Source organism: Coenobita brevimanus, chromosome 23 (assembly GCF_032717465.1).
Source record: "Coenobita brevimanus isolate Jiangsu-jjx chromosome 23, ASM3271746v2, whole genome shotgun sequence".
Classification (NCBI taxonomy): domain Eukaryota; kingdom Metazoa; phylum Arthropoda; class Malacostraca; order Decapoda; family Coenobitidae; genus Coenobita; species Coenobita brevimanus.
The window spans coordinates 5,303,634-5,330,937 of NC_136976.1; the positions used below are offsets into that span (position 1 = coordinate 5,303,634).

The 27,304-nt window shown below is 41.3% G+C and overlaps 1 protein-coding gene and 1 long non-coding RNA gene across 3 annotated transcripts in view; one reads left to right on the top strand and one right to left on the bottom strand.

Annotated features, from left to right (window-relative positions):
- The first annotated feature begins 1,126 nt into the window (after window positions 1-1,126).
- On the top strand, window positions 1,127-26,678 carry LOC145392846 (uncharacterized). 2 transcript variants are annotated; one of them, XR_013896073.1, is made up of 3 exons: window positions 1,127-1,191; window positions 3,902-4,047; window positions 26,541-26,678. It is a non-coding gene; the product is annotated as an uncharacterized LOC145392846 (long non-coding RNA). The 2 variants fall into 2 exon arrangements; XR_013896074.1 differs by lacking the exon at window positions 1,127-1,191 and adding an exon at window positions 1,480-1,620.
- Window positions 18,388-27,304, bottom strand: part of Phb1 (prohibitin 1) — a 54,622-nt gene continuing 45,705 nt past the window's right edge. The window contains exons 6-7 of the mRNA XM_080267130.1: window positions 26,645-26,787; window positions 18,388-18,945 (exon numbers count right to left, since the gene is read on the bottom strand). Of these exons, the coding sequence (XP_080123256.1) occupies window positions 18,876-18,945; window positions 26,645-26,787 (213 nt within the window). The 3' untranslated portion in view covers window positions 18,388-18,875. The remainder of the gene's footprint in view (window positions 18,946-26,644; window positions 26,788-27,304) is intronic.

A 27,304-nucleotide genomic window follows, 5' to 3' on the forward strand; every position in this document is an offset into this window, starting at 1 on the left:
TTCTTGGCTTACAGGAAACCATTTGGCTTGTCACTCAATATAAAGCCACCTGTAACAGAAAGAAAAGCATTAAGTAGTGACAGGAAAGATGGGAGAAATAGGAAGAGAAGAAGGAATTACTGTTGATTATTTTTCGTGACAGCAGTGTAACTTGAAGCAAAGTTAGGCCTACTGGTAGTATATTTTTATTTCCCGTCATCATTATACGTTGCTGATTCATGACTTCGAACAAAATGCTCAATTTTTACCAACACAAAAATAATTGATTCTTCCTACGGTACTGGTGTCAGTAATCTGGATATAAAATTGCTATTCTGATAACTGCCGATTTACAGTTCACGGGGAACGACTGGAATCTTTAAATTCCAAACACCCCGAATATTAAATGAACTTTAAATTTGGGAGGAAAAGTGTACTTACGTCTACCGACTGCAATAAATTTTGATTACTATATTCGGCAACTTCTTAGTCAAAACCATTTATGAACATAAGCTCATTCTCAAAAAAGTCGTGTACTAACAGCTGATGATAGCAGGTTCCTGCTGATGTCACTATAACGTCTATATAATGTACCTTGATTCCGTAAAATATATTCCATATTCATATCACCTCAGCTACTTGAAAGTACCAGCTGGCGGGGATCAGCTGATCTGCCAAAACAATCACCTCCTGCTTCTCCTTCTTCGTTATTGAGTTTTTTTTTTTCTTTTTAATGGTGGTGGATGCTTATTAATTAATTCATTTATCTGATTTTTTTTTTTAGATCCCAGTCTCCTAGGCTGTGGATCATTATCATATAGATTTAATAAAATTTTCATTGTAAATGAAAGCTTTGCAGTTTGTCCATATATATATATATATATATATATATATATATATATATATATATATATATATTTATTTGTCTATATATATATAAAGAAAACCGGGATATATTCATAAAGTATCTCATTCAAATTTTACGAGGAAATCTCCAGATAGTTGAATTATTGAAAGATCGTTTTGTATTATATATTTTGTTCGCCTTATTACTCACTGTAAAAGTAATTTGGCTGCGCAGTATTTGAATAAGTAAACGCATAAACAATCCGAAGAAAGTCTGTGAATATCTTGATTAGTCGACTATGCGCGGGCTGAGAAAGACGCTGCGCAGTTGTCAATAAGGACTGGTAATAAGTTCATTATTTAGGGGTTAGTTGCAATGTTGCATTGTGTATGTGTGCTTTTGCGGAGGTCTGGGATCCATTTAAAAATTGTAATCATTACCCTGTCATAACGATGATTTGCTTATGCAGCAGGGATAAGGATAAGAGTACAATTTTATACTTCCCTCCTGATTTAATACGTTAATTTAAATCTCAGAGGGAAATGATCGTGGATTATATTTTGTGCAGGAAGGACAAGGAAGAAGTAAAAAAAAAAAAAAAAAATCCCATTGTTATTTTATAGTTGTGGCATTAAATAAATGCATACCGGTATTTTCAGATTTGCTGTCTAATAGTAGCCTACCGATATATATACCGATATATATTTTTTCTTAAGACGAAGTACCGTGCAATATTGTCAGCGTTCAATATCACAGTGTTTATAATCGAACCGTAATACAGCAACAGAAGTAAGGTAATGAAAAGTCTTGTTGCCTTTGTGTAGTCAGGGATGGTAGCTTATTCCATCAGTTGGTTATATTGGTTATCCACTTGACCAGATTTTTATAATGTATATATGTAGCCTATGACCACCAGGCTCTTAACTTAGTAGTGTCTGTCACAATGTTCCAATGTAGATGAAGCATGGTGGTTTGGTGGTGGAACTGAGACTGGGTGGGTTGTGGCAGTTTCGTGCTCCAGAGCATAGAGGTGACTTTTTTTTTTTTTTTTTTTTTAATTTACCAGAGGTGTTTTCTGTTTATGTCTCATCATTTGCTGATGCTTTTATGATACTATTGTCGCAAATTAACTCCTTCCTCTCCTTAGGGATATTAATCCTTTCTGGCTGGTCATTAATATCCCCAGGGGTCATTTGTGAGAAGTGACATGGAAGAAGTAGCAAATGAAAAGATAAAACAGAAAGCACTTACAAATACCTGTACTTCAGTTACAGTTGTGACTTCTGGTAGATACTGTAATATCCATTTTTTTTCCATTATGCAAATTGGCACTGTATTGGGATTGTGTTTTGTCTCATACCCTTAAATGATGAGGATCAGGATAGCCTGGTCTTAGGCCCATGTACTCTGAAAGAGGAAAACAGGCATGGGGATTTAGTTTATCATCTTTATTTAATCCAATATTGCCTCATGAGAAGTGTAGGAGCCCAGGGCTAGGCAGGTTGGTCTAGACATTTAAGATAAGAGTAACCAGCTTCACTCATCTGTGAGTGCCATTACCTGAGCAGCAAACCCCAGCCACCCCATAGATATATACCTGCACCAGCTCAATCTGATTGGAGCGCCCTAACTACCTGCCAAATCACTGGGCGCCATAATTTGGTTATATGGTTATCACCCAGCATAGTATATAAACAGTTTCCTGGTGTACAAGAAACCATTTGGCTTGTCACTCAGTGTAGAGTCACCCATAGACAAAAGGAAGAGGAAAGAATGAAGGAAAGAAAGACAGAAGTGGAAGGAAGGAAGAGAGGACATTATTATTTGTTTATTTTTTCATCCTTGGCATACAGTACAATATAGTATGTGCATGGGAACAAAGTCTGCAACAGTGCTTGTTCTAGTATATATATATTTTTCCCTTTATAAAGTACCTGTATTATATAAATCAGCTCTCAAAATAGAGGGCTTTGGGTTGTTGGTCAGCCTTGCTATGTCTGACTGAGCAGACCCATCAACCACAGACGAGCAACCATCTGTAGGGTTGTTTGTGTGGTGAACCAATGTTCCCCTGTGGTTGACAGCATCTTGCCAAAGCAAGGCATGGGGAAAAGTGTTAAGGTTTGGTTCCTGGATGGATGCTGCATTTGTCTCCACCCAGTTAGCAGGGCACCATAGCAGGTTCCTCATCACCCAGTTATATGGTTACGGTATATGGTTACCACCCAATGTTGTGAATGGTCTCTTGGGTTGCAAGAAACCATTATGCATGTCAGATGTGAAGAGCCACCTGAAGTGGAAAGAAAGGTCTATCTGTCTATCTATCTATCTATTGCCAGACACCATAATCCCTTAAGGGGTGGCCATTTGACTTTGAGTTATTTGTTTTAAGGGGAGGGGCACTAACCCTCCACCAACCCACTTGTTCACACGTAGGGAGCACGTCTGGTTTGGTTATATGGTTACCACCCAGCGTTGTAAATGGTTTCTTGGCTTACAGGAAACCATTTGGCTTGTCACTCAATGTAAAGCCACCTGTAAAGGAAAGAAAAGCAATAAGAAGTGACAGGAAAGATGCGAGAAATAGGAAGAGAGGAGGGGAGGCACAGAAAAAGAATGATAAAGGCTAAGGAAGAAGTAGGCAGCACTACATCAAGTGAGTGGATGATGGTCGCCACCACCTACCACCAAAAAGAAAGGTACAGGTAATAAAAAGAAACAGGACAGAAAGGGAGAAGTATGAAGAAAGAAGGGCAGACACAGAAACAGAATTAGAAAGGCAAGGAAGAAGTAGGCAGCACTGCATCTGGGGAGTGGATGATGGTCATCACCACCTGTGACTGTGGGCATAGGTGTAGAAAGTAGAAATTTGTACTTCTGGTGCTGTTACACGGGCCTTAGGTTAAGTACATACCAAGCCTGTCAGGACCTAGCCTAACCATAAAATCAACATTCTTTGATCTGTCTGTATCTATTTAGCTATATACTGTATCATATTTATCTATTGTTTGATTGCCAGACACTTTAATCTTGTAAGGGATGGCCATTATTATACCTGTGGGCTTTATCCTGCAGATGGATTGAGAAGAACAGGGAGGATAGATGCTGCCTGAAATCTGATATTTACTGCTGAATGTTTGGCAGTCAGGCCTCCAGTACAGCTGAACCATACCACAGGAGGGACAAGACTAAGGTGCAAACACAACCTACCATCATGACAAGTACGACCAAGATTCATAGCTTGTGTGTTGTGATCGAATGTGGATTATTGCATTCCAAGATTTTATTAGTAAATAAGAGTGTCGAACATTGGTGTTGTGGGCAGTGGTAATGAGGCAAAACAATCAGGAACTATGGTATAGCCAGCAATGCTTTCACCTGGTGGAACTGAGTCCCCCAACAACGTCAGACTGAATTGGAATTGCATGAAATTCAATGAGCCTTAGTTAAAAAGTAGGAATGAATTTTCTTGTAGTAGTTAAATCCAGCCTCTAGTTTGACTACACTTGACTATCGCTTAACCTAAACGGGGGTATGGATCTTTTTTATGGATAGAACAAATATGTTAAAGTATATACACCTAAATTGGAACTGAGTGTTGTCATGGATGCCCAGCAAGAGAATGCTTGTAGTGAGGACAGCAAAGAGACCGTTGAGCAGGAAGGCAAAGCGAGTGAAACGGAGGAAATTGAACCCAAGAAGGATATTGATACTGAGGAGATTGAAGCCGAGAAGGCGTTGCCATGTAAGAGGGAGGAGGAGGAGGAGTGTGGGATTGAAGCTGAGAAAGAGTTGGGATGTAAAAGGGATAAGCACAGATGTGATGAGTGTGGCAAAGAAGTGGTTAAAATATCAAAACACAGACTAGTCCATACTTTACAGAAGAATTATGAATGTGATGAGTGTGGTAAACTGTTTAACAGGAAGACCAACCTTGATAGACATTTACTTGTCCACTCGGGAAAGAGAAAACACAGGTGTGGGGTGTGTGGAAAAAAATTCAGCCAGAAAGGGACTCTGACCGTCCACTTCAGAATCCACTCGGGGGACAAGAGATACTTATGTGATTTATGTGGGAAGACCTTTACAGATCGGAGTAATATGGTTAGACATCAGTTTGTACATACCGGTGTCAGGAATCATGGATGTCAGGAGTGTGGCAAGAGTTTTACTCAGTTAAGTGACCTGAACAGACATACACTCATACACACAGGACAGAAAAAGTATGCCTGTGCACATTGTGACAAAGAGTTCACATTAAAGGGAACGCTTAGACTGCACACTCGTGTACACACGCGTGAAATGGTGTGTGCATGTAGTGTGTGTGGTAGAGAGTTTAGCCATGCAAATAATCTCCGTCGCCATATGCTTATTCATACTGGTGAAAAAAATTATAAGTGTGATTTGTGCCAGAAAGCATTTACTCAAAAAGTGACTCTTGACTTGCATATTTTAACTCACACAGGCGAAAAAAAATATCCATGTCAGTACTGTGATAAAGGATACAATAACAAAGTTGCGTTGGCTGACCACATAAGATCCCACATGGGAGGAGAGGCAGACCTAGAGTGTGAACAATGTGGCAAGAGATTTCAGTCATCTTTTGGCCTGAGACGCCATAGACGAAGGCACAGGGAGCAAGATGGTTACAGAAGTATGGGTATAAAGGGGGATGATCTGGATATAAAGGGAGGCAGACTAGATGTAAAGGAGGATGGGCTAGATATAAAGGGAAATGGCCTAGATATAGAGGGAGATGGTCTGGATATCAGCCTGGGAGCTCCACAAGATGAAATTTCCCACACTGATGATATCTTGACAGATGTCCACACACCATTGATAACCTTGACTGAGGGCCCACACCACACCATACCATACCACACCAGTAATATCATAACTGAGGACCCATTCCATTTGTACCCTGATTGATGCCCCTACACCACACCACACCAGTGATAACTAATGCACAACACTACACACCACACCACACCATTAATAACCCTGACTGAAGCTCCAGCATCACATCAAACTGCACCTCACAGTCATTCTCAGACTAATGTCCCACACATGTAACAGATACAGTATATGGAGAGTGTATGAGTTTTAGGATTGTCATTTACGACGAAACTGTCTCGTCAGTGTTGACAGGAAGTTGTACTATTTATACCATGTTGCTGGTACCTGAAATATATTTGTGATTTTAGATACAATAAGTTCTCATTAACTATTCTTATCCCAATTTTGCCCTGAAGAGTTTGTATGAGTTGTTGCAGTATTGTCCATTAAGATGAATATGTGTTATAAAGGTCTTGATGAAAAGTTGTTCTGTTTATATTGTGTTGATGGTACATGAGATCTGTTTGTGATTTTAGATACCATATAGTAAGCCCCCTCTCATATCAGTTCTTTTTTTTTCTTTTCATTTTTTCAAATATTATTGCTTTATACCTGTTCATTCCAGTGATGTTTCATTCATTCTTGATGCTCTCAGAGGCTATTATTGAACTTAGAAACTTAATGCCTTCACTGAAAGATATCTTCTTTCAAAGGTGAGAAAAAAAAAAATGGTAAAACAGAATTTAAAAGTTCATCACCAGATTCAAGGGGCCAAGTCCAAGTTAGATTAAAGAAAACTTGACTACTGAGCTCCATTGGCATTTAAGAAGGTAATTTATCTTCCCCCAAGTTGGAGTCATAGTACCAGTTGTGTGTGTATATATACAGTATATATACTGGTATATATATATATATATATATATATATATCTCCATCATCCAATCCTATGTTTCCCAATGAGGAGTGCAGAAGCCCAGGGCAAGGCAAGTTGGTCCTGACATTTAAGATGAGAGTGACCAGCCTCACTTATCCCTAAGTGGCATTGCATGAGCAATAAACCCTGACCACCTCGTGGATATAAACCTTCACTGGCTCAGTATACTGTATATACTGGTATGTATGTACATACAGTAGGCTCGCACAGTGCGCGAATTGCATTGTGCGCGAGTGACCAAAAACGATAACCATAAACCTTGAATATGCGAGTTTACCTCACAAAACATGAGGTAGAGGCAAGGTGTGACTTAAAAATGTCATTTTCCATCAGTATGCGACCCTCACCCCCACACAACGCGCCAATAGTGTCGTAGAGGCTCGTGGGGAAGATGCTCAAGAGGAGTCTACAGTAAGATCATGCCAATAACAACTTTGACAATAATGTTTTCGGCAATAACAGTAAGTTAGAATAGATACCCAGTTTCTATAATAATGATGTTTATTTCGCGAATACCAAGTTGTTATACTGCCAATACGTCCAGAACAAGATGAGGATAGAAACAAATAAGCAAGAAGAGGTGAAGGAAATTGCCGAAAATGTGAGCAGTAGTGAGGAGGAGAGGGAGGATCCTCCCCTCACCACCTCCCGACTCGCCCGCCGCCGTCCCTTCCTCCTCCACTGCCCCACCTGACTCACCAGCCGCCTCCCCCTCCACCTCCACAGCCCCACCTGACTCACCTGCTTCACCTGGCATACCTGCAACCCCCACCATAATGACTGTTGCTGCATTCTGGAAGAAATGTAATATTTGGCAGGCCGTAAATTTCGTCAAAGCCTGGAATAATACAACATTGGCAACTGTTACACAAGCGTGGTGTGGCCGAGATGGTGGCGGGGGCACTGTTAGTGCATTGCCGCGCCTCAGAATCCATGTTGATTAAGTCCGTCAGGCCTGTTGTCTACTGTTGTTAAGGTGACTGCCCATATTTTTGTTATTGTAGCAATATCTGTAGTACAATGTCTGAAAAATTTGACCTTTATTATGTCTCTAAGGGCCAAAAAAGTCCAGGTATTAGGGGGTACCACCCATATGTAATTTTTCCCATAAGATTATGTATTCTCAGTGAGCGAATTCACACTGTGTGAGGTCGTGGACTGCCCAATCTCTCGCGCACTGTGGGAGCCTACTATATATACAGTATATATATATATATATATATATATATATATATATATATATATATATATATATACTGTACATGTGAAGAAAATTTAGTATAACAGAAATTGCAGAAAATCAGGCCAGGATGTGGTTGAAGAGAGGTGAGAGGTGGGTGGATGGAGTGGCTTTCAGTTTGGCACAGATGCACTAGGCTGGGATAATGGTGGTGTGGAAATGCCAGCTGCATGTCATCTGCTCCAGTCATCAGTCAGGATTTGGGTACTCGAAGTCCGTCCTAATGCCATCAGTGTCAGCTAGTTCATGAGCATCCAACTAACTGCTGGTAACATCATAAATACCATATATGGCCGTGAAAGGCAATTGTGTGGGTTTTTGACATTAGAAAGCTATGCAGCCATACTCCTAGTTTACCTCTTATATGAGTAGTCTTGATCTTAGTGCTCATGACTTTACTGTCATGCTGCCATACTGCAGAACTTGTGCCTATCAGAACTCCATTATTCCTCAAATTGCTTCTTATTGGAACTTGCTTCCTTAGATGAATTTCCCTCCAAACATTAACCTACAGCAGTTCAAGTCCAGCTGTTTTTATTTTTTTTATTTTTTTTAATGGACATCTGTAATCTGGGGTATGGAATTTTTTTGTTATTAAATTTTTGTCCCTCCTCTGTTCATCTTCTGGAAAAGGAAAAAGAAATAAGCCATGGTTGACTTTGTCAAAGGCACTGGCAAAATTGAGAAACAACATCCATATTGGTTCCTTCTGCCAAGCTATGGAGTAGCCAGTAATAATGTGACAAGTGTTTGCAAAGTTGCAATTAAGCCTTTCGGAAACTGTACTGGCTTACATCTAAGAGGCCGTTCACTTCCATAAAGTAATAATTTTGCTTCACTGTCCTTTTTTGAAAATGTTTATGATGTGTGATGCAAGTCCCACCAGCCTGTAATTTTTCTACCTGGCTTTTGTCTCATTTCATTTCATTTTTAAACGTTCCAACATGCATGCGTGCGTCAACTTTGGTCACCTAATGGTAGCTTTCCATGCTGCTCGATCTCTGGCAGCCTCCCTATTCAGTCCCTTATCCCTGTGGTCACACTCTACGACCTCGTTCCATGTCTTTTACGGTCTACCTTTCGCAACCCTACCCCCTGTGTTCACACTTCTCACTTTCTGCACCCAACTGACATTCCCCATCCTCTCCACATGCTCAGACCATCTCAATCTACCCCTCCTCATTACAACATCAATATACTCCTTCCTCACACCATTTCCATTGTCAACCTAGCCCCCCCCCCCTTTGTAAATCCATCCATTCATCACCCAGTCCTACATTGCCCCATGAGAAACATAGGAGCCTGGGGCTAGGCAGTTGTTCCCAACATTTAAGATGAGAGTGACCAGCCTCACTCATCCCTGAGTGGCATTACACGAGCAATCAACCCCAACCACGCCTTGGATATAAATTTTCACTGGCTCAGTCTGATTGGAGTGCAATAATTACCCACTAAACCACCAGGTGCCGAAATATGGTTTTATGGTTACCACCCAGCATATTAGTGTGATAAAAATGGGCTGGTTCAGTAGTGATGGAATAATGCCAGTGCTCATTCTCACCAAAGTTTGCATAAAGGGAAAGCCAGAGTCCTTCTGTATTTGATAAATATTTCTGCAGTAAAGAGGATGGCACTGACTGTAAGTTGTGGGCTATAAGCAAAGTTTATTATCTTTCAGGCTTATGTGATTCACTCAGCTGGGCAAAATCTGATATTAGCTGGCATAGAATAATAAAGCTGCTTTGAAATGAGTGTTAAAACTAAGAGTACAAAGGTGTGGAGAAGTCAATAATATTTTTGGATATTTTACAAAGCATGTGATGATAAAGTAGGCCTATGACATTTCTTATCGTTGCTGACTACATACATTAACGTGGGATCATGATTATGGTCTCCGTTGGGATGAGATGGTGCCCACAGAGCAAGAAGACCTGATAGATGGAGAACTGTCAACAGTATTCCAAATTAGTCACAACTCACTCACTCACCATTACCGACTGTCAGTATATAGGGGCGTGCCTACAGTTCTGCAGACCCACTTTTCGTAGTTTAGCCTCAACTGTTGACGTACACCCAGGGACAAAAGTTTGCCTAAGATTTCACGCTTTTTATTTTTCACCTTGCCCTGCCTGCTGAATGTAGCCAAACTGAGAGAGGCTTATGAGAGAGGCTTATGATGTTCCTCGATCCATTAATGTTCTTTTTATATGATGTGTCACTATGGAAAGTGGCAAACATATCCTGTGTGATATAAAAACAGTGGAATAGCAGTTCCTGAGTGTTGCATGCCTACAAAAAGTACCATATTGTTATCGAGGTGAACACTGGTTTCACAATGAGTGCTTTTTTTTCATATTTCTGAATGAAAATTATCTTTTGTAATGTAGCTACCTGTTTATGCTATATTAAGAGAAACTGCCAGTTTGCACTAAAATCATTACTTGAGAATATTTTCAAAATCTCATTTACCATTGCTGAGTGTAAAGACAGAAAGGTGAGGAAACTTTCAGTAAGCATTTTACCAGTCATTACTATAATTACAAAAATTATGTTTTAAGCAACATTTTAGAACAGTGCTTCTTATGTGGAGAGCTATGGTACATTCCCCCCAGGAGAAATGGGTACAGTATTAATGTAAGTATAACTCCTTCACTAAAATGACATATAGTACTCATTTCACTCTTGCTAGTTTTCCTTACACAGTACAAGAAGAAAGAGAAGTGTGTGGCAATATATGGGTATCTGCCTTCCTTGTGTACTGGACAACATATTAATGAAGCAATATTATTTGATGAGCTAGAGAGAGGACAAAGGAGATGGTTGCATATTATAAGCTATTTTTATCATTTTACTATCAACAAAGGTTGTATCAATTACATTGCAGCCATGTTAAACGATGCCTCATTGTGGTGAACTGATAGAACGATAACTCAAAAGTTGTGCCCTGTCTCAGTACAGTGTTAAAAAATTTACTGCAATTTCATTACAACATTTTTGATGGCTGCCCCCCAGAATCTCATGTGGACGAAGTGACGCATGGAAGCCAACAGTCAGCTCTCAGAGCCAAGGTGGCCATCCTTACATGTGCAAAAACCTTTTCTTGGGTCTGCGCAGTTTGTGACCTTCGAACCAATCCTTTGATTCTTGCTCTGCATGTGTGAGCGTCTTCAACGCACTCACAATGTTATGTGACCTTCCCCGTGTGCATCAGGCCCCTCACAACACTATCACTGACACCAAGTGACAGTGTAAATATTACACAATAGTAAAGTGGAGAGAGAACTTTTGTGTGAAATAAGCATTGTGAATTATTGAAATGTAAGGTGCTGCTCCCAGTGGAAAGCATGGTGCAACTTGTGTTGCTGAGGGCAAGGCTAAAAGGTCAAGACATAGCCTTTCCCTTGGCATTAAATTGGACATTAATAAGTTCCATAAGGAGAGGCAGGGAAAGAGTAGGATTGCCAATGCCCCAAATCTGCCCCAGTCCAGTATCAACAGTAATAAAGAAATATGAGGCAATACCTTTGACATTGTAGAACATGCCTTCCCTCACAGTAAAATGGCTAACAAGAGTAAGAGAGCCACTATTGGAGGGAAATGAAGTGGCTATTGGCTCTGTGGGTTTATGATCTAAACAGAGCACGGCAGCCTCTTCACCACTCCATAATTGCACCAAGGTTCTCGATATTTGGAAGATGTAAGGGAGAAGGAAGGTATGGAGGCCAAGGAGGAGTTAAAGGCCAATGCAGGCTGGTTTGAACGTTTCAAGGCCTACGAAGGCCTTAAACACGTGACTCCATGCGGGAGGTGGCAGGCGCAAACCACGTGACAGCTGAGGCCTTCCCTGTGCAGCTCAAAGCCATTACCAAGGAGGGGGGTTACTCTCCAAAACAGGTGGTAAACTTTGATGAGAACAGCTTGTTTTGGAAGTGGATCACAAGGAAGGCCTACATTAGCTAGGAACAATGGCATGTGCCTGGCTTAAAGGTTGCAAAGGACTATCTTGTCCTCCTCCCTGTGTCAGTGCAGAGGGAGACCTGAAGCTGAAGCCACCTCTCGTTTATCACTGGGAGAATCTCTGAGCACTGGCAGGGTTCGTAAAGAACTTTGGGGTTATTTGGAGAAGCAACCCCTGGGCCAGGCTGATGTCTGCACTCTGTAGGTCCTACATGGCAGGGTACCTGTCCCCCTGCTCTGTGACTATGCCAGCAGAAACAAGCTCACAGTTTCCTGCTTCTAGTGCAAGATGTTCGGGACTGCCACACTAAACATTTGTCTACAGAGCAGCTCATTGAGCTGAGGTAATGAGTGGCAGAGACAGAGGAGAGTGGCAAGGGAAGGGCATATTCATGCTTTGGATGTAAACACATGGAAAGAGTTCCTTGCAATTGTGGACAGGGGGACAGCATTCATCAAGGATACAGACCTGAACCCAGTGAGAGACACATCAGTGGATGGGATTGAGCAACACTTGAGGGTGTACTGGGAGCTTATGTTATCTATGAAAAAGGCAGCATGCCGACCACCATCACCTCCTTCTCTCCTTCCAATAGTAGGGGGGGGCGCGGTAGCACAGTGGTAGCGCGCTGGACTTGTGATCGGGGGATTGCAAGTTCGAGCCTCGCCCGGGCTGCCGTGCCGGGAGGGGTAGCTCCCTCCTGTAACCCTAGCGGGGCTATATAGTCCAATACAGGGCTTAGCTCGGGGGAACTCCATTTCTCCCATTTTTCTTCCAATACTACTGAGGAATGGCCAATGCCATCAATAAGTGGTCTTCAAATGGAACGTCCTGCATCACCTGCCTCTGTCATGGCTCTCTCTTCAACAACACCTGACACACCTCTAAGCCAGTCATGCTTTCCCTCACCTGCATTGCTCCAGTCTCCCTCAGCCCTATCATATCACTCTCTCCTACCGTCAGTCATTACATCGCTCTTCACCTCCTGAGGATCTGGACTGATAATCCAGGCCCTCCAGCTGTTCCCTTGCCTTGGAGGGAACCCTTGGTGATGACTTGGAACAGCATTGGGTGGCTTCCCCCCCCCCCCAGTCAAGGGCACACTCCCTAACCCCAGTGAACCCATGTTATACTGACCTCGTTATGTGATAATTCGTTATGCAGTAGATCTTTGCTTGATGCAATCCTACTGCATAACAAAGCTACGCTGTATATACAAGAGTATAATGAGGTGTTAAATTTCTGAAGCCAGCTTGAATATGGTCCTATACCTGGTAATAATTGTCCACGGTCTCCTTAGTTGTTTTTAACTTAAACCTTTCGCTCTGATGATATATATTTATATTTTATTCTTGCTACCTCCAGAACATATTACTGTAAACTCCCTCTATACCAAATCAATTTTTGGGAAGCCCACTCTGATAAAGCCAATAATCCAGTAAGTCTGATGGTCCCCTCCTGAAGTGGGATTTCAAGCACATAATGGAAAATAAATGAGTGAAACAGCATTTTCTAGTACTGGAAATGAAAACTATATTCATTTACACTTACATGGCCAATAATTTCACACAACTGTCATAACTTTTCTTCAAGACTAGCCCAGGTGGGTGGAAAGAACCGCCACCACCATTGGTACCTGCGTTCAGAGTCACCCCACATGGGAAGTGATACGGCAGGCCTGTGTCACGTTCCCCATGTAACAGATAGTCCACGTGGTTTTTCCCATTTACCAGATAGTACGATAACGGTGTGTTTGGGGACCTCATAACATTCATTAAATCTGATATCCAGTCTAGCAGGGTATGGTAATACAATGGTTTACTGTAGAGTATTCAACTTAGGTGAGACCTCTCGTACTGAATGGATTACTGAATGCTACATTTAACTTCTCCAGCATAAGATCCCTCTCCAGGGCTGAATAAATCATCTGCAGATAAGAGGAATAAAATACAACATACATCAGAGGGTTTGAGGGGTTAAAATTTGTTTTTATACCTTTGCAAAGCTGAGGCTTTGTAGAATAAGATGAAAGAAAAAAAGAAAGTCATACTGCATAAAGTAAAATACTGTAGTTATGACAAGTATAAGTTGAAAGTGTGCATAAGAATGCTTATACCACTTTTTTTTCTAAGCGTTTTTTGGTCACATTCAAATTTCCCATGAATGAAAACAGTATCACCTAACTGGAAATATTAGACCAAATTTCAGGACGCTAGGCGTACTTCCTGATTTATGGTGAACATTTGTTTGGACGTGGATCCGCGTTGAAAGAGCAGGTAGGACACTTCCATGAAAGTGTTAATATTTTAAAATTCAGTGATACAGGTATACCACAGTTTAACGATCCAATTGGTTAGGTAAAAACCCATCGTTAGGCGGGGTATTGTATATCGGGGTAGATTTAACATGTAAGATAATGGGATGCGTTTTTCAGCCATGGGTTTCTGCCCAACCAAGTCCAAAACCCACCCAAATGAGACCAAAAACAAGTTTAAAGCCAATCTAAATGGCCTAACAGCTGTAAAACAAGCTAACCTAAGCCTAACACCTGCTAATAACTCACTAAAACCAACAAATAAAACCTGAAAATCGTCAAATATGTCTGGAAAAAATCAAGCTTAGTAAACTATACCCCAAACTAACAATGTTCACCCCACCTATGGCTAAAACACATTGATCTCAGTCTAAAAACAGTATAAATTAACCTAAACACAATTTTAGTCTAAAATACCATCAAAATCGGTAAAAATAAATAAAAAAACCATCATTAAACTGGGGTTTGGCCATCATTAAGTGGGGTATGGTGGTATTTCTACCCCCATCGTTAAGCCAGGGTATCACATCTAGGGGTATCGTATATCAAGGTATACTTGTACTCAAATATGTGGACTTTTATTTTACAAAGAGCCATGCCAGCCTATACACAATATATCTACAATGTGTGTATCCTGTGAACAAAATTGGTTTTATAATAAATAAAAACAAAGGTGAATATGCAATAGCTTCTAAACATACAAGCAGTCCTTGTACATGATGGATGTTACAAAATATGAGTTTTTCCATACAAATGGTACTATAACTTGAGGGAAGCTGCCAATCAGCTTTATAGGTTGTCCTCAAGGATTTAGTGGAAAGTACCTCAGAATACTGGAAAAGTTTCCTTTACATTGAACCTTGGTATTGGAACTCGATTTATCGAAAAATTCAAGATAACGGAATGGGGGTTGGCTGAATTAGTTCGTTAAGGCATCTGCTGTATGTATGTATGTATGTATGTATATGTGTGTGTGTGTGTATATATATATATATATATATATATATTGGTGGTAGGTGGTGGCAACCATCATCCACTCACTTGATGTAGTGCTGCCTACTTCTTCCTTAGCCTTTATCATTCTTTTTCTGTGCCTGCCCTCCTCTCTTCCTATATCTCCCATCTTTCCTGTCACTTCTTACTGCTCTTCTTTCCTTTACAGGTGGCTTTACATTTAGTGACAAGCCAAATGGTTTCCTGTAAGCCAAGAAACCATTTACAAAGCTGGGTGGTAACCATATAACCAACCCATATGTGCTCCCTACGTGTCAACAAGTGGGTTGGTGGAGGGTTAGTGTCCCTCCCTGTAAAACCAATAGCTCAGAGTCAAGTGGCCACCCCTTATGGGATTATGGCGTCTGGCAATAGATAGATAGATAGATATAGACAATGTACAGTACTGTAATTTCTCGATTATCCATTGTATACCTAGCCCAATGCAATATCCAGTGCTTTTTACTCAGCTCTATTAGAGCAATATCCGGCTCAGAGATGGGTAGCAATATGCTGTACTATGTACTTTCCGGTGGTGAGGTTTATCATCTGGCTCAGACATGGGACCCATATTGGCACGTGGGAAGACTTGGCTGGCGTGTTGCTGGGTCTGCCCGTGCCAATTGGGTCTCACAGTGCATTGCAGGAGTGGCCCACCCAAAGGGCCAAGCATACTGTTGCTCTCTCAGGCTCACCCATGGACGCCAAATAGTGAGGACATATCTGCATGTTCTGCATTTGATCCACGCAGTGGCTAACTCTTAGTACTGTGACTCGGTCTGTGTTCATTGCTGTAGTGCTGTGACTAACTTTGTGGCCCCTCAGTGCTCCATGTCCTAGTGCTCTGACTACTATATGTACTTTATCAATACTGTATCCATCCATCATCCAATCCTACATTGCCCCATGAGGAGCATAGGAGCCCGGGACTAGGCAAGTTGGTCGTGACATTTATGATGAGAGTGACCAGTCTCACTCATCCCTGAGTGGCATTACGTTAGCAATAAACCCCAACCACCCCTTGGATATAAATCTTCACCGGCTCAATCTGACTGGAACGCAATAATTTCCCACTAAACCACCAGGCGCCAAAATTTGGTTATATGGTTACCACTCAGCATAATAAATGGTTTCCTGGTGTACAGTCAACCACAGGCAGAAGGAAGGGGAAAGAATGAAGGAAAGAAAGACAAAAGAGGGAGTGTAAAGTCACCCATAGGCAGAAGGATGAGGAAAGAATGAAGGAAAGAAAGACAGAAGAGGATGGAAAGAAAGATGGAGGAGAGGAAAGGGCAGAAACCTGAGAGCAGCACTACACTGAGTGAGTGGATGGTGAGCTCCCCCACCTACCACAAATCAACACTGTATTGTATTTTAATCTTTTACTCATGGGTAACATTGTTGGAAAGTTTATAGGATAGAAGGTCGAGATGGGTCACTTAGGGTAAAGATACATTATTCAGCTCAATGCTGAATGAATAGCCAATTGGGGGTACCTTCGCAATATCCGGTGTGGGGGTTGACTGAATTATGCCAGATAATTGAGATTACTGTATTACACACGTGCTGCAACAAAACACAAGTATTGATACACCGTACCATTATCTGGAATGAAGTACAGCATGTCATAAAGATAAAAAAAAACATTTTATATGGAATAAACTGCACACTTGCAGTCAGTTATATGTGGCTTTATATGATAATCCTTTCTTTGCCATGAAGTCCTCATTAACCCTTTAACCGCGGGTGTCATCCCAGAATGGCATTGCAAAAACTGGACCAAACTGCGGGTGTCATTCTCGAATGTTTGTGAATATTTTGAATACCGCGCGTTTTTTCCGTGCGCCAATTGTTTCAAGGGAGAGTAGCTATTAAGTTCTTTCACTCCAGCCAACCCCCACCTCCCTCCTCCAGCCCCCGGGCCCCCACCTCCCACCCCCTGGGCCCCCCACCCCACCCCGGACCAAAGACGCATCAGTATCTGTCCAGCTGTGTGAGTGACAACACTGCTGATGTGGCAGTGAAGTACAGGCAATTACAGTGCCTTTTACCTGCCTCAGTGAACACAGAGTGGGTGTTTATCGTATGTGCAGTGTTCATATATGTTTATAGTATTATTATCAGAATGAGGTTGGCATTTGGTAATGGTGTGTGAGCGAAAAATAGTGATTACAACACCGATGATGTGGCAGTGAAGTGCGGGCAATTACAGTGCCTTTTACCTGCCTCAGTGAGAGTAGGTGTTTATTGTATGTGCAATGTTCATATATGTTTATAGTATTATTATCAGAATGAGGTTGGTATTTGGTAATGGTGTGTGAGCGAAAAATAGCGATTACAACACCGCTGATGTGGCAGTGAAGTGCGGGCAATTACAGTGCTTTTTACCTGCCTCAGTGAACACAGAGTGGGTGTTTATCGTATGTGCAGTGTTCATATATGTTTATAGTATTATTATCAGAATGAGGTTGGCATTTGGTAATGGTGTGTGAGCGAAAAATAGTGATTTTAGATCGCTCACTTCTAATGGCACTGCCCATCCAGTGATAGTCAACGAAATCATGAAACCTACATCATTGCAAAGCCGAAGGTTAGTACTTTCTAATGGTACCTTATTTTTCGCTCTAGCTTTATTCTGTGCAGAGTTATAAAGGTTTAAAGTTTGTTTACATTTAGGCTGGAACCCCCACGGGAGAGGCCAGTCGGGGAAAAACAATGTCCACGGTTAAAGGGTTAAAGAAACATTGCAAATTCCCAGTGCTACCTATTTAGCTGAACTTGCAGTTTCCTCCAATTCACAATAGCAAGTGTAAAACTTATATTATTGTAGAACTCACCCCTTACTTGAAATCAAGACTAATTAACCACTTCAATACAGTGATGTACTAATTTATAACTGCTTTGATCTGTCAATTTTACTCTGGATAGGGGATTCTTTTCAAACTTAGAGGGTTAGGTATAGCATTCACTGATCCCTGTCTTAAAGGAGTCCTTCTTAACTTAAATAAATTCATAAGTAGGTAGCAAGAATAAAATACATCTTTGAACTGAAGACATACACTCAGACTTGAATTTCATATCAACTTGACAAATCTGTAGTTACAAGAAAATACCCAAAGAATCATCAATACAATCTGTCCTTATTTCAAGATGCTTCTTTTCCCTCTGCTCTTTTCTGCCACTTGTGATTAAGTTCACATTAAACTACAGAAAAATTGCCTTGTAAAATTCAACTGCTATCTTTTATTTCCCCACAATTTACAGTACAAAATATTTTAGAATACATCCCTGTTTATAATGAGGAGTGCCTGCTCTTATTTCCTGCAATATTGTCATTTACATAAAATTAACCTCAACATAATGCCTGATTGAGAAAATTTTTGTATACCCTAAAGCAAATATGTGCACATTATGCAATGCTTCTACATACAACATGAAAGGAGTAAGATATGGAGTGGGAAACATAAGTAGATATATGCTTACCTTTTATTTCACTTTACAATGCTATTTGTACAGGCACAACAATTCTTAATCCCAAATGTAGCTGACAAGCCAACCCTGTGAATTCAGGTAAGTTTTCTTAATTTATTCTTGCTACTAACAGATGATTTTATTCAAGAAATGTCTCTTGTACTGAAGGGGTTTATTATGGCTTTGTCTTACCCCTACAGTTCAGAAAACCACTCAAAAAAAAGAATAAAATCATCTGGAGATGGTAACAATGAAATGAAAAAGACCTTCCCAAACTCAATGGGTTAACATATTACAAAATTATCACTGGGGCAAAGAAAGAAGAGTGTGCTGGTTGCTGGGAAGATAGGCCACATTGCGGTTCTTGGACAATCTGAAATAAGATGATTATAAATTAATTTTGTATTAAACAGTTACATATACATTGCTGGCCTAAGGTATCAGCTAAGCATCAAATGCTTCAACTCACTGGTGAGATTAATACTGGCTCCTTGTACTTAAAACATTTCAGCAAAGAATAACATCACTGGTTATAATGAGAATGTGATACGTATAATGCCTTAACGAGTGAAAGAACATGAGCAAATTTGTGATGATACTTGGACACTGAGTGCTACATTTCTTTCATCTTAGCCTGGCCCAGATTTTCATCATTTTGTGGCTTATTTCATGTTGCTCAGTGGCTGTACAGATAATGCACCTGCTTTACCTACTTTCCGTCACATTTTCTTGTGGCTAGCACTACATTCTAATGTGATGTTATAATTTGGCATCCAGGATGGCATTTTAGGCCAAGTTAAAGAATACTGACATGACATATGGATGGGCAGAGGTGGCCTGGAGAGGTAGAGAAAGTAACTGGGTGAAGCTTCTGCAGTAACTGAATGTAGAGCAGTGAACAAAGAAAATGTGGGATGAATTCCTTATATGGGACTTCAGGATCAGGTGGGAGGTGCTGGAGAGGGATGTCTTCCTGTGGCAGCACTGACATAACCAGGTGGCTCCACCTGCTTATGCAAATGTTCCTCAGCTCCCTCTCTAACCCCTGAAGGGTGGATGGACTGACTGCTGGAGGATGGTAACTTCAGCCTGATGTTCACTGGGTTCATGTTCAGATGAAGCTGGGGTCACAACAACCACAAATAAGAGGTTTTAACTGAGTGCTGCAGCCAAATGGAACACAGCCTTTCAAATTACAGTTGTTGTTGCTGATCAACTGCAGTCTGGCCATGCAGATTCATCAACTACTGGCAAGCAACTGCCGTGGCAGGGTCATCCGGTGCAGTGAACTGTGTCCTTGTGCAGCTAACAGCACCTTGTCATAGTGAGATCCAGGAAAAAGTGCAGAGGCTTGGCTCCTGGATGGATGTTGCATTTGCATCTCTCCACCCACCTAATGGGCACTATAGCAGGCTTCACTTCATCCTATAATTTGGTTATATGGTTAACACCCACTGTTGAGTCACCTAAGTGGAAAGAAGAGTATCAAAAGTGACAGGAAGGAAAGAGAGAAGTAGGAAGCAGGAACACAGAAAGAGGGGACAAACACAGAAAGAGGGGAAGGGAGAGGCAGTACAACGAATTACACTCAAACCTAGAGTACCGCAGGCAACAGGGACTGGACAAGGACTGTGGTACTCAAATCCACGTCACTCAGACAATATGTTTACATGTATAATGGTACAGTGTTCTGCCAACTTTCCAAAACTCTCACTTTTACCCCTTCTTACCATCTTACTCCACGTAAATTACCCCCACTTATACCATCAGGTAAAACAGAGATAAAACAATTGTAATTAAGAACATCAATGGTATTAAAAATACCATTAACAAAACAGAAGCTGGGCTGGGTACCCTTGTGTTGTTGATACATAGCTCCCCGGTATTCTCCTCCCGCCCCCTGCCCCCAGTGTTGTTGTCAAAGTTTCGCCTTCTCTCATATCCTGTAGCCTTTGGGAGAGACCTCAGGCCGTATGGTTAGATGAAAATTTATGGGTCTGGCAGTTTTAGGGGACGAAATAGAAAGAAATTGTGTGCTAACCATAAAAAAAATTACTCTTTCATCTGCGTGTTCTCGTGAGTGTGTTCAGTTTCACATTCTTCATTTGATATCGCGCTTCCCAACACATTTCGGACTGACTAAGCACATCGGTAAACTGTACAGTCAGTCCGAAATGTGTTGGGAAGCGCGATATTGAACGAAGTACAGTATGTGAAACTGAATGCTAACTCACGAGAACACATGGATGAAAGAGTTCTTTTTTTTTTTTTTTCTGGTTTGCATACATTTTCATTCCATTTCATCCTCTAAAACTGCCAGACCCATAAATTTTCGTCTAACCATATGGCCTAACGTCTCTCCCAAAGGCCACATAATACAAGAGAAGGCGAAACTTTGACAACATCATGGGTGAGGGGTGGGGGAAGAGTGCCGGGAAGGTACGAATCAACAACACAAGGGTACCCAGCCTGACTTTTTTGTTAATGCTATTTTTAATACCACTGATGTTCTTAATGGGAGCCCCCACAAACTGGAAAAAGATGCCACCTATCACCAGATAACTTAATGTAAAGTGTAAAAGTGGGGTCAACTTGAATTACCCTCTGTTATACAATTTTTGTTACTTTACTGAAAATAGGATATTTATTGATTTATCTACATATAATACCAGAGAAAAAAATGGCTTCTTTACCAAAATATAAAAGAAACAGAAGGTTTCGTCCATCTCAGTTCAGGGACAGCCTACATATGAGCATTATGTTGCCTGAGTATTGATCACTGTCGTGTTTTTAAGTGATGAATGTACATTTGTAAGGAAAAATTGGTAAATGGGTATAACGAAATTGTATCTTACATAGCAAATGAAGGAAATATGGTACCTAAACAATCGAAGATTGTATGAACTCACTGAGCTCATATGGAGGCGCTTTCTCATGGGCAGCGCGGTGTAAATTGTGTGCCTGCCGCCAGGGGCCCAGGGTGGCGCTGATGATGTGTATGCACCACCCCTGATGCTCGCGCCTTTGTGAAATCAACCGATAAATCCGGAAAATATAGTACCGTGGTCGACTGCGCAGCTAAAATATGTGGAAAAATAGATTGTAGCAGAAATGAGACGTTTTCTCAAAGCAAGAGGAATACCACGCCTTTAAAAATTTGGGTCGTTGATCTCGGCCACATAAGATTTCGGCAGTACAATTCTTACTATTACTAAGTGTATAATGGATAGAATCATGTCAGGATTTGCTAAATGAAAGATTACGATCTTTGGAAACTGTATGATAAATTTTTCCAACAACTGAGATTCATAACACTTGATAAAAATGTGCTGAATGCAAAAGCACACAATAAGCTTTAATGGCTTTTAGTAAACTCTATGGAGAACTTTTCAGAGTAAATCTCGTTTAGAGCATCAGTAAGATATCTAAGATGAAAATAATACTGGTATAATGCTTTATGCACGAGTAATAATCCTGATAGGAGTTTTTTTAAAGGAAGGTACACCAACTCTGAGCAGGTAGTGACCCCACGCTATTTAGTGATCCGGCGAACACTGGCAACTCTCAGGAGTTTTCCTGCTGAAAAATTTCCCACTTTTTATCATCATGTTCCTTAAGCCATACTTCTGATTGTCTTGACGTACTCAGAGGTGGTTTTCATTTCCCAAATTCCCAACTGGATGCTAGGTTAGATTAAATTATTAGGTATAGTTAAGCTAGGTTTAGTTAGGTAAATACTTAGGTTAGGACGGGCCTTTTCGCTATAACCTTGACGAGTCAAATGAGTTGACACAGTGGAACACAGCTAAAAACAACGGTGAAACAGATTTCGCATGAAACGTTTATTTACCACCCAGAAGTAATCTGAAAAATATAACAGAATATCGGGATGAAGAGCGAAGAATGTGGAACTGAACGCTAACTTACAAGAGCACACATATATACAGTGCTCGTCAGAAGTATCGAGCGCCCTGCGTCCCTCCTATGAAACAAACCCTTCAACATTGAAAAAACATAAATAATGCATTTTATTTACCTTTAGTGCTTCACAGGGTATCCTTTAAGCTTCTTCACGGATCCGAGACGTCTTGGACGTGAAAGGGCGAGGTTCCTGAGGTGCTGGAGGGGTATTTTGTCCCAGGAGTCACGAATGGCGGCTTCCAGCTTAGGCAGAGAGCTCACGTCCTTCCCTTGGAGAGTCTTCTTTACGAGGTACCAGAGGTTTTCAATTGGGTTGAGGTCTGGGCTATTTCCTGGCCAGTCTTTCATGAATGATACCTCGCAGTCACGAAGAAAATTGGTGACCGATTTGGCCTTCTGAGCAGGTGCACCGTCCTGCTGAAACACTCGTGCACCTGTGAGCTCGAAGGAGTCTGGTAAATGATCACACAGAAGCTCCAGGTAAACATCCTGATTCACTCTAATGTTCTTGGGAAGCACAACAAGCTTCCCCAAACCTTGACCAGAGAAACAACCCCATACCATGAGTTAATCAGGATGTTTTACTGTGCTTTCAACATACCGTGGGTCAAGTGGGTCACTACCTTCGGGCCAGTACACACGTGCTCCTCTGTTTCAGGTGACACTAAACATTGCCTCATCAGACCACAACACTGACAACCATTGCTCCTCACCCCAATTAAGGTATTTGTTAGCAAAGGCAAGCCCATGAAGTCGCTGGTGGCTAGAGAGAAGAGGCTTTTTCACAGGCCTGTGACTTGTGTAACCAAGTTCATGGACCCTACGAGACACTGTTCTCACAGACACCTCACCAAACACTACCGGGTTGCTCTCCTTTATTTTCCTTGCACTCACACGAGGATTAAACTTCACTGTACGTTTTAAAACATTAACAGACCTTGGGGAAGTTTTCCTAGGCCTACCAGACCGCGGTTTCTTTGTGGGAACCTCACCACTGTTTTCCACTCTAAACCGTGCGAACCACCCACGCACTGTTGATCGAGCCACACCAACCAATTCAATAATTTCCTTTGTCTGGTGGCCTGCCTCCTTTAGAGCAATGATCTGCAGTATGATTTCACTCGATAGTTCAGGGGTAGGTGCCATAACAAAGTGGCGAAAGCCAAAACACTGCAGGACACTGGGTAAAAAAGGGCGCAAAAAGAGAGGGAGATGCGGCGGAGTTCCTCTCTCTCAGGCAGCCCTTGGGCAACTGAGGCGGGAACCAACCAGCGCGTCAGAAGGCCTCAGGCTACCGTGACGTCATGCTAGCGCCGGAAACTTGTGGCTCAATTTTTACTACCAAAAATGGGTGATTCTTTTTTGGCCATAAGTATTGTGCGCCTGGCGGTAGGCGCTCGATAATTTCGACGAGCACTGTATATATATATATTTTTTCTGACTAGCAAATATTTTGGTTCAGTTTCGTCCACTAAAACTGCGAAACCCACATGACTGCGAGGTAAAGTCAGTGAGACGTGAGAAATGACTTGACAGCTGTATGCTCAGTCGGTCCAAAACGTGTTGGGAAGCACAAAATAGAACGAAAATGTGGAACTGAACACTAACTTACGAGAACACATGGATGAAAGTTTTTGTTTTTCTAATAAGCGTACATTTTCATTTCATTTTGTCCCCTAAAACTGCAAAACTCATTATGATTGTGGGGTATAACTAAGTGAGACTCAAGAAAGAATTGATAACCGTATGCTCAGTCAGCTGGAAATGTGTTGGGAAGCACGAAATCGAATGAAGAATGTGGAACTCAACGCTAACTTACAACCACACATGGATGGTAGAGTAATTTTCTTCTCTAATTAGCAAACATTTTTGTTCCATTTCGTCCCTTAAAATTGCAGAACCCATTATGAGTATGGGGAAGAACTAGGTGAGGTGCAAGAAAGGACTACAGTAATTCCTGTACTTTCCGGATGCCCACTTTCCAGACTCCCCACTTACTGGACATTGTGGGCCTGGACCTTCGGAACCCAAATATGGCCAAAAAAAAGAAAAAAATCCCCCCCAAATCCAAAGTTTTTCCCACCCATAATTTGAAATTGCCGCACGCTGCGCGGCATCAAGCAGCTGTTTACACCTCGCCACTAGACCACATGGGAATTTACAGTGTTAAGAAATTAGAATTTAGAGTGCAATGGATTAAGTGTGGATTTAGTGTGGAGTGCAAAGTGGCAGTTGAAACTGGCATGGTGCAATTGAGAAGAATGTGCAGTGTTAATTATAACTCACAGTGCAAAGAATTAAGTGTAGCACAACACTGGATTACTATACGTGCTTCAAGAGCATTTTCAGTACTACCAGAGCCTTCGAGAGTTAGAAGAGGCGGCCACAGACGTGCTGTAAGTACAGTACAGTCCCCTGTACACTGCTTGGCCTAAGTATTTTCCATACTTTTAATTCCTCATTCTATGGTTCCTTTTCATTTATTTCATGCTTTATGTCCATTATTGGTGTGAAAAGGGTCTTAAATAGATTTAGATAAGTGCTATGCATGTCCAGTAGGGAGTTATTTAAGTGGCTTTCAAAGTTAGGCTGGGTTAGGGTCCTTAAGTACCAGTCCAGGAGCCAGGGGCCCACTTTCCGGACGGGACAACTTTCCGGACATGCCTTTGGCTCTATTACATCGGACAGTGGAGGGATTACTGTAGTACTGTAACTATATGGCCAGTTGGTCCGAAATGTGTTGGGAAGCATGAAATCGAATGATGACTGTGGAACTGAACCCTAACTTACGAGAACACATGGATAAAGTTTTTTTTTTTTTCCTGATTAGCATACGTTTTTGTTCCATTTCGTCCCCTGATATTGCGAAATCTATAATATTTTCGTCTAACCATTTGGCCTTGAGTGTGCCCAGGAAACATATTTCCATTCTGTATGTGTATTCATCTCGCCACCAGGAACGACACTCGCCCAGTCGTTTCAAAACTAACCATAGGTTTTTCTCTAAAATGTGCTCACCAGACAAAATTTTCTCAGCAACCTGACCTAGCTTATCTCACTAGGGCTGCTTGGCTGAGGTGGCTGGTTGTGGTACTGAGACAAATACCCATACAGAATGGATATATGCACCCAGGAAAGGTACCCAAAGTCTAGAGGGTGATGTCATCGCACGCGACTCTTAAATCTCTTTGCCAGGCCAGCTGACTTCCCACGTGAGCCTGAGTTTTTCCGCATGTTGACATGGCTTGTCTCATTATGCTGAGCATGTTAGAACAAAAATGTGTTACCCAAGGAGTGAATGTACTCGTTTATATATAACTCTGATGTATGAAATGACCTTCCATTATAGTGTGTCCTGGGATCTGCTGCAAGGGCTAAATTTGAGTAAGATATGCTACAACAACCTGGGTTCAATTCTGAATCACTTCAGAGTTACAGTTATTGATGACTTTATGAGCAAAAATGGTCTCCCTCATAATTAATAATCAAAGCTCAGTAACAGCTGAAAATTGGACCCATGCTGATACAGTGCTTTTACTAAAAAACAGCCACAGAATCACCAGTTGTTAGTGTACCAAGTCCCAGGATACCATGTATACAACTGTTATCTAACTGTTACCTGTAATGATACTACATTTAGTGGTAACCATATAACTAGTGAATGTATGCCTGGTGGTCCAGTGGTTTTAGGCACTTCTGCTACATGTGGCCTATGGATTTAATATTCTATGCACCTGATGTGGCAATACAGACCTTGGTGATGGATGTTGTTGTGATCCCAGGTACTTCTGAATGTGAACCCCGTCGACTACAAGGTGAAATTGTCTTTCTCATTCAACCCACCATCTTCCTTCTGCGAGATGTGGAGGGAAATGAGGGACATCTGTACAATCTAGCAGTATATTATATTACAGAAGTTTTTAATACTTTATCCAGCCCTTCCAGTTAGATGCTGGAAAGGGATGCCATTACATGGCGGCACTGATATTCCTTGCTGCTCTTTTGCCTGGTTATACAAACATCTCTCAATTCCCTTTTTACTTCTAGATGGGAGGATGGTAGACTGCAGGGGAGCAACTTCAGTCTGCAGTTCACTGTGTTCAAATGAACAAAGAGCCATAAGAACAACAACACAATCAATGATGACCAACCTGTAGGCAATGTCTTCAGCTGCTTCGATTCTACGCAGCTCCACCAACCCTTCACCTGCCTCCCCAAACGACTTGGCCAGAAGAGCAGCAGCTTCAGCATCACCATCAGCACTGATAATTGCAGCTTTCTTCTCTTGTTCAGCCTGAAATACATCATCAGCATTACAATCGTCATCATCATCAATATTCCTCCATCTTTTTCCAACTTAATCCCTTTTATTTAGGTAGCCCTGAAAGTCTACAGTTTATCTCACCAGCCACTGGTGAGTACTTAAAAAATTTTACCAGCCAAGAAAATTTTTTACAAGCCAGAGGAAAATTAACAAATAATTAGTCAGCTTGCAAGATATTTATTGTACCCAAGGTTGAAAATAAATAATAGATTTGCTTGTATATAAACATGAATATAGAATTTGTATACGGTGCTAATACATAAACAAATCCTGCATTTATTGAATTATGATAATAGGACATAATGTAGCTAAATAAAAAGGTTATCATACTTGGCAATTTAATTCACCATCACACAGTTCAATATGCTTCCTGCTCTTGCCATGGTAAACTATGTTTTCTTTTTTAAAATTCTGAGATCCAGTTACAACATCCGCTTTGCTGACTGCAGTTGGATTTTTCATGCAAATGGAACATTTCATTTTGTTT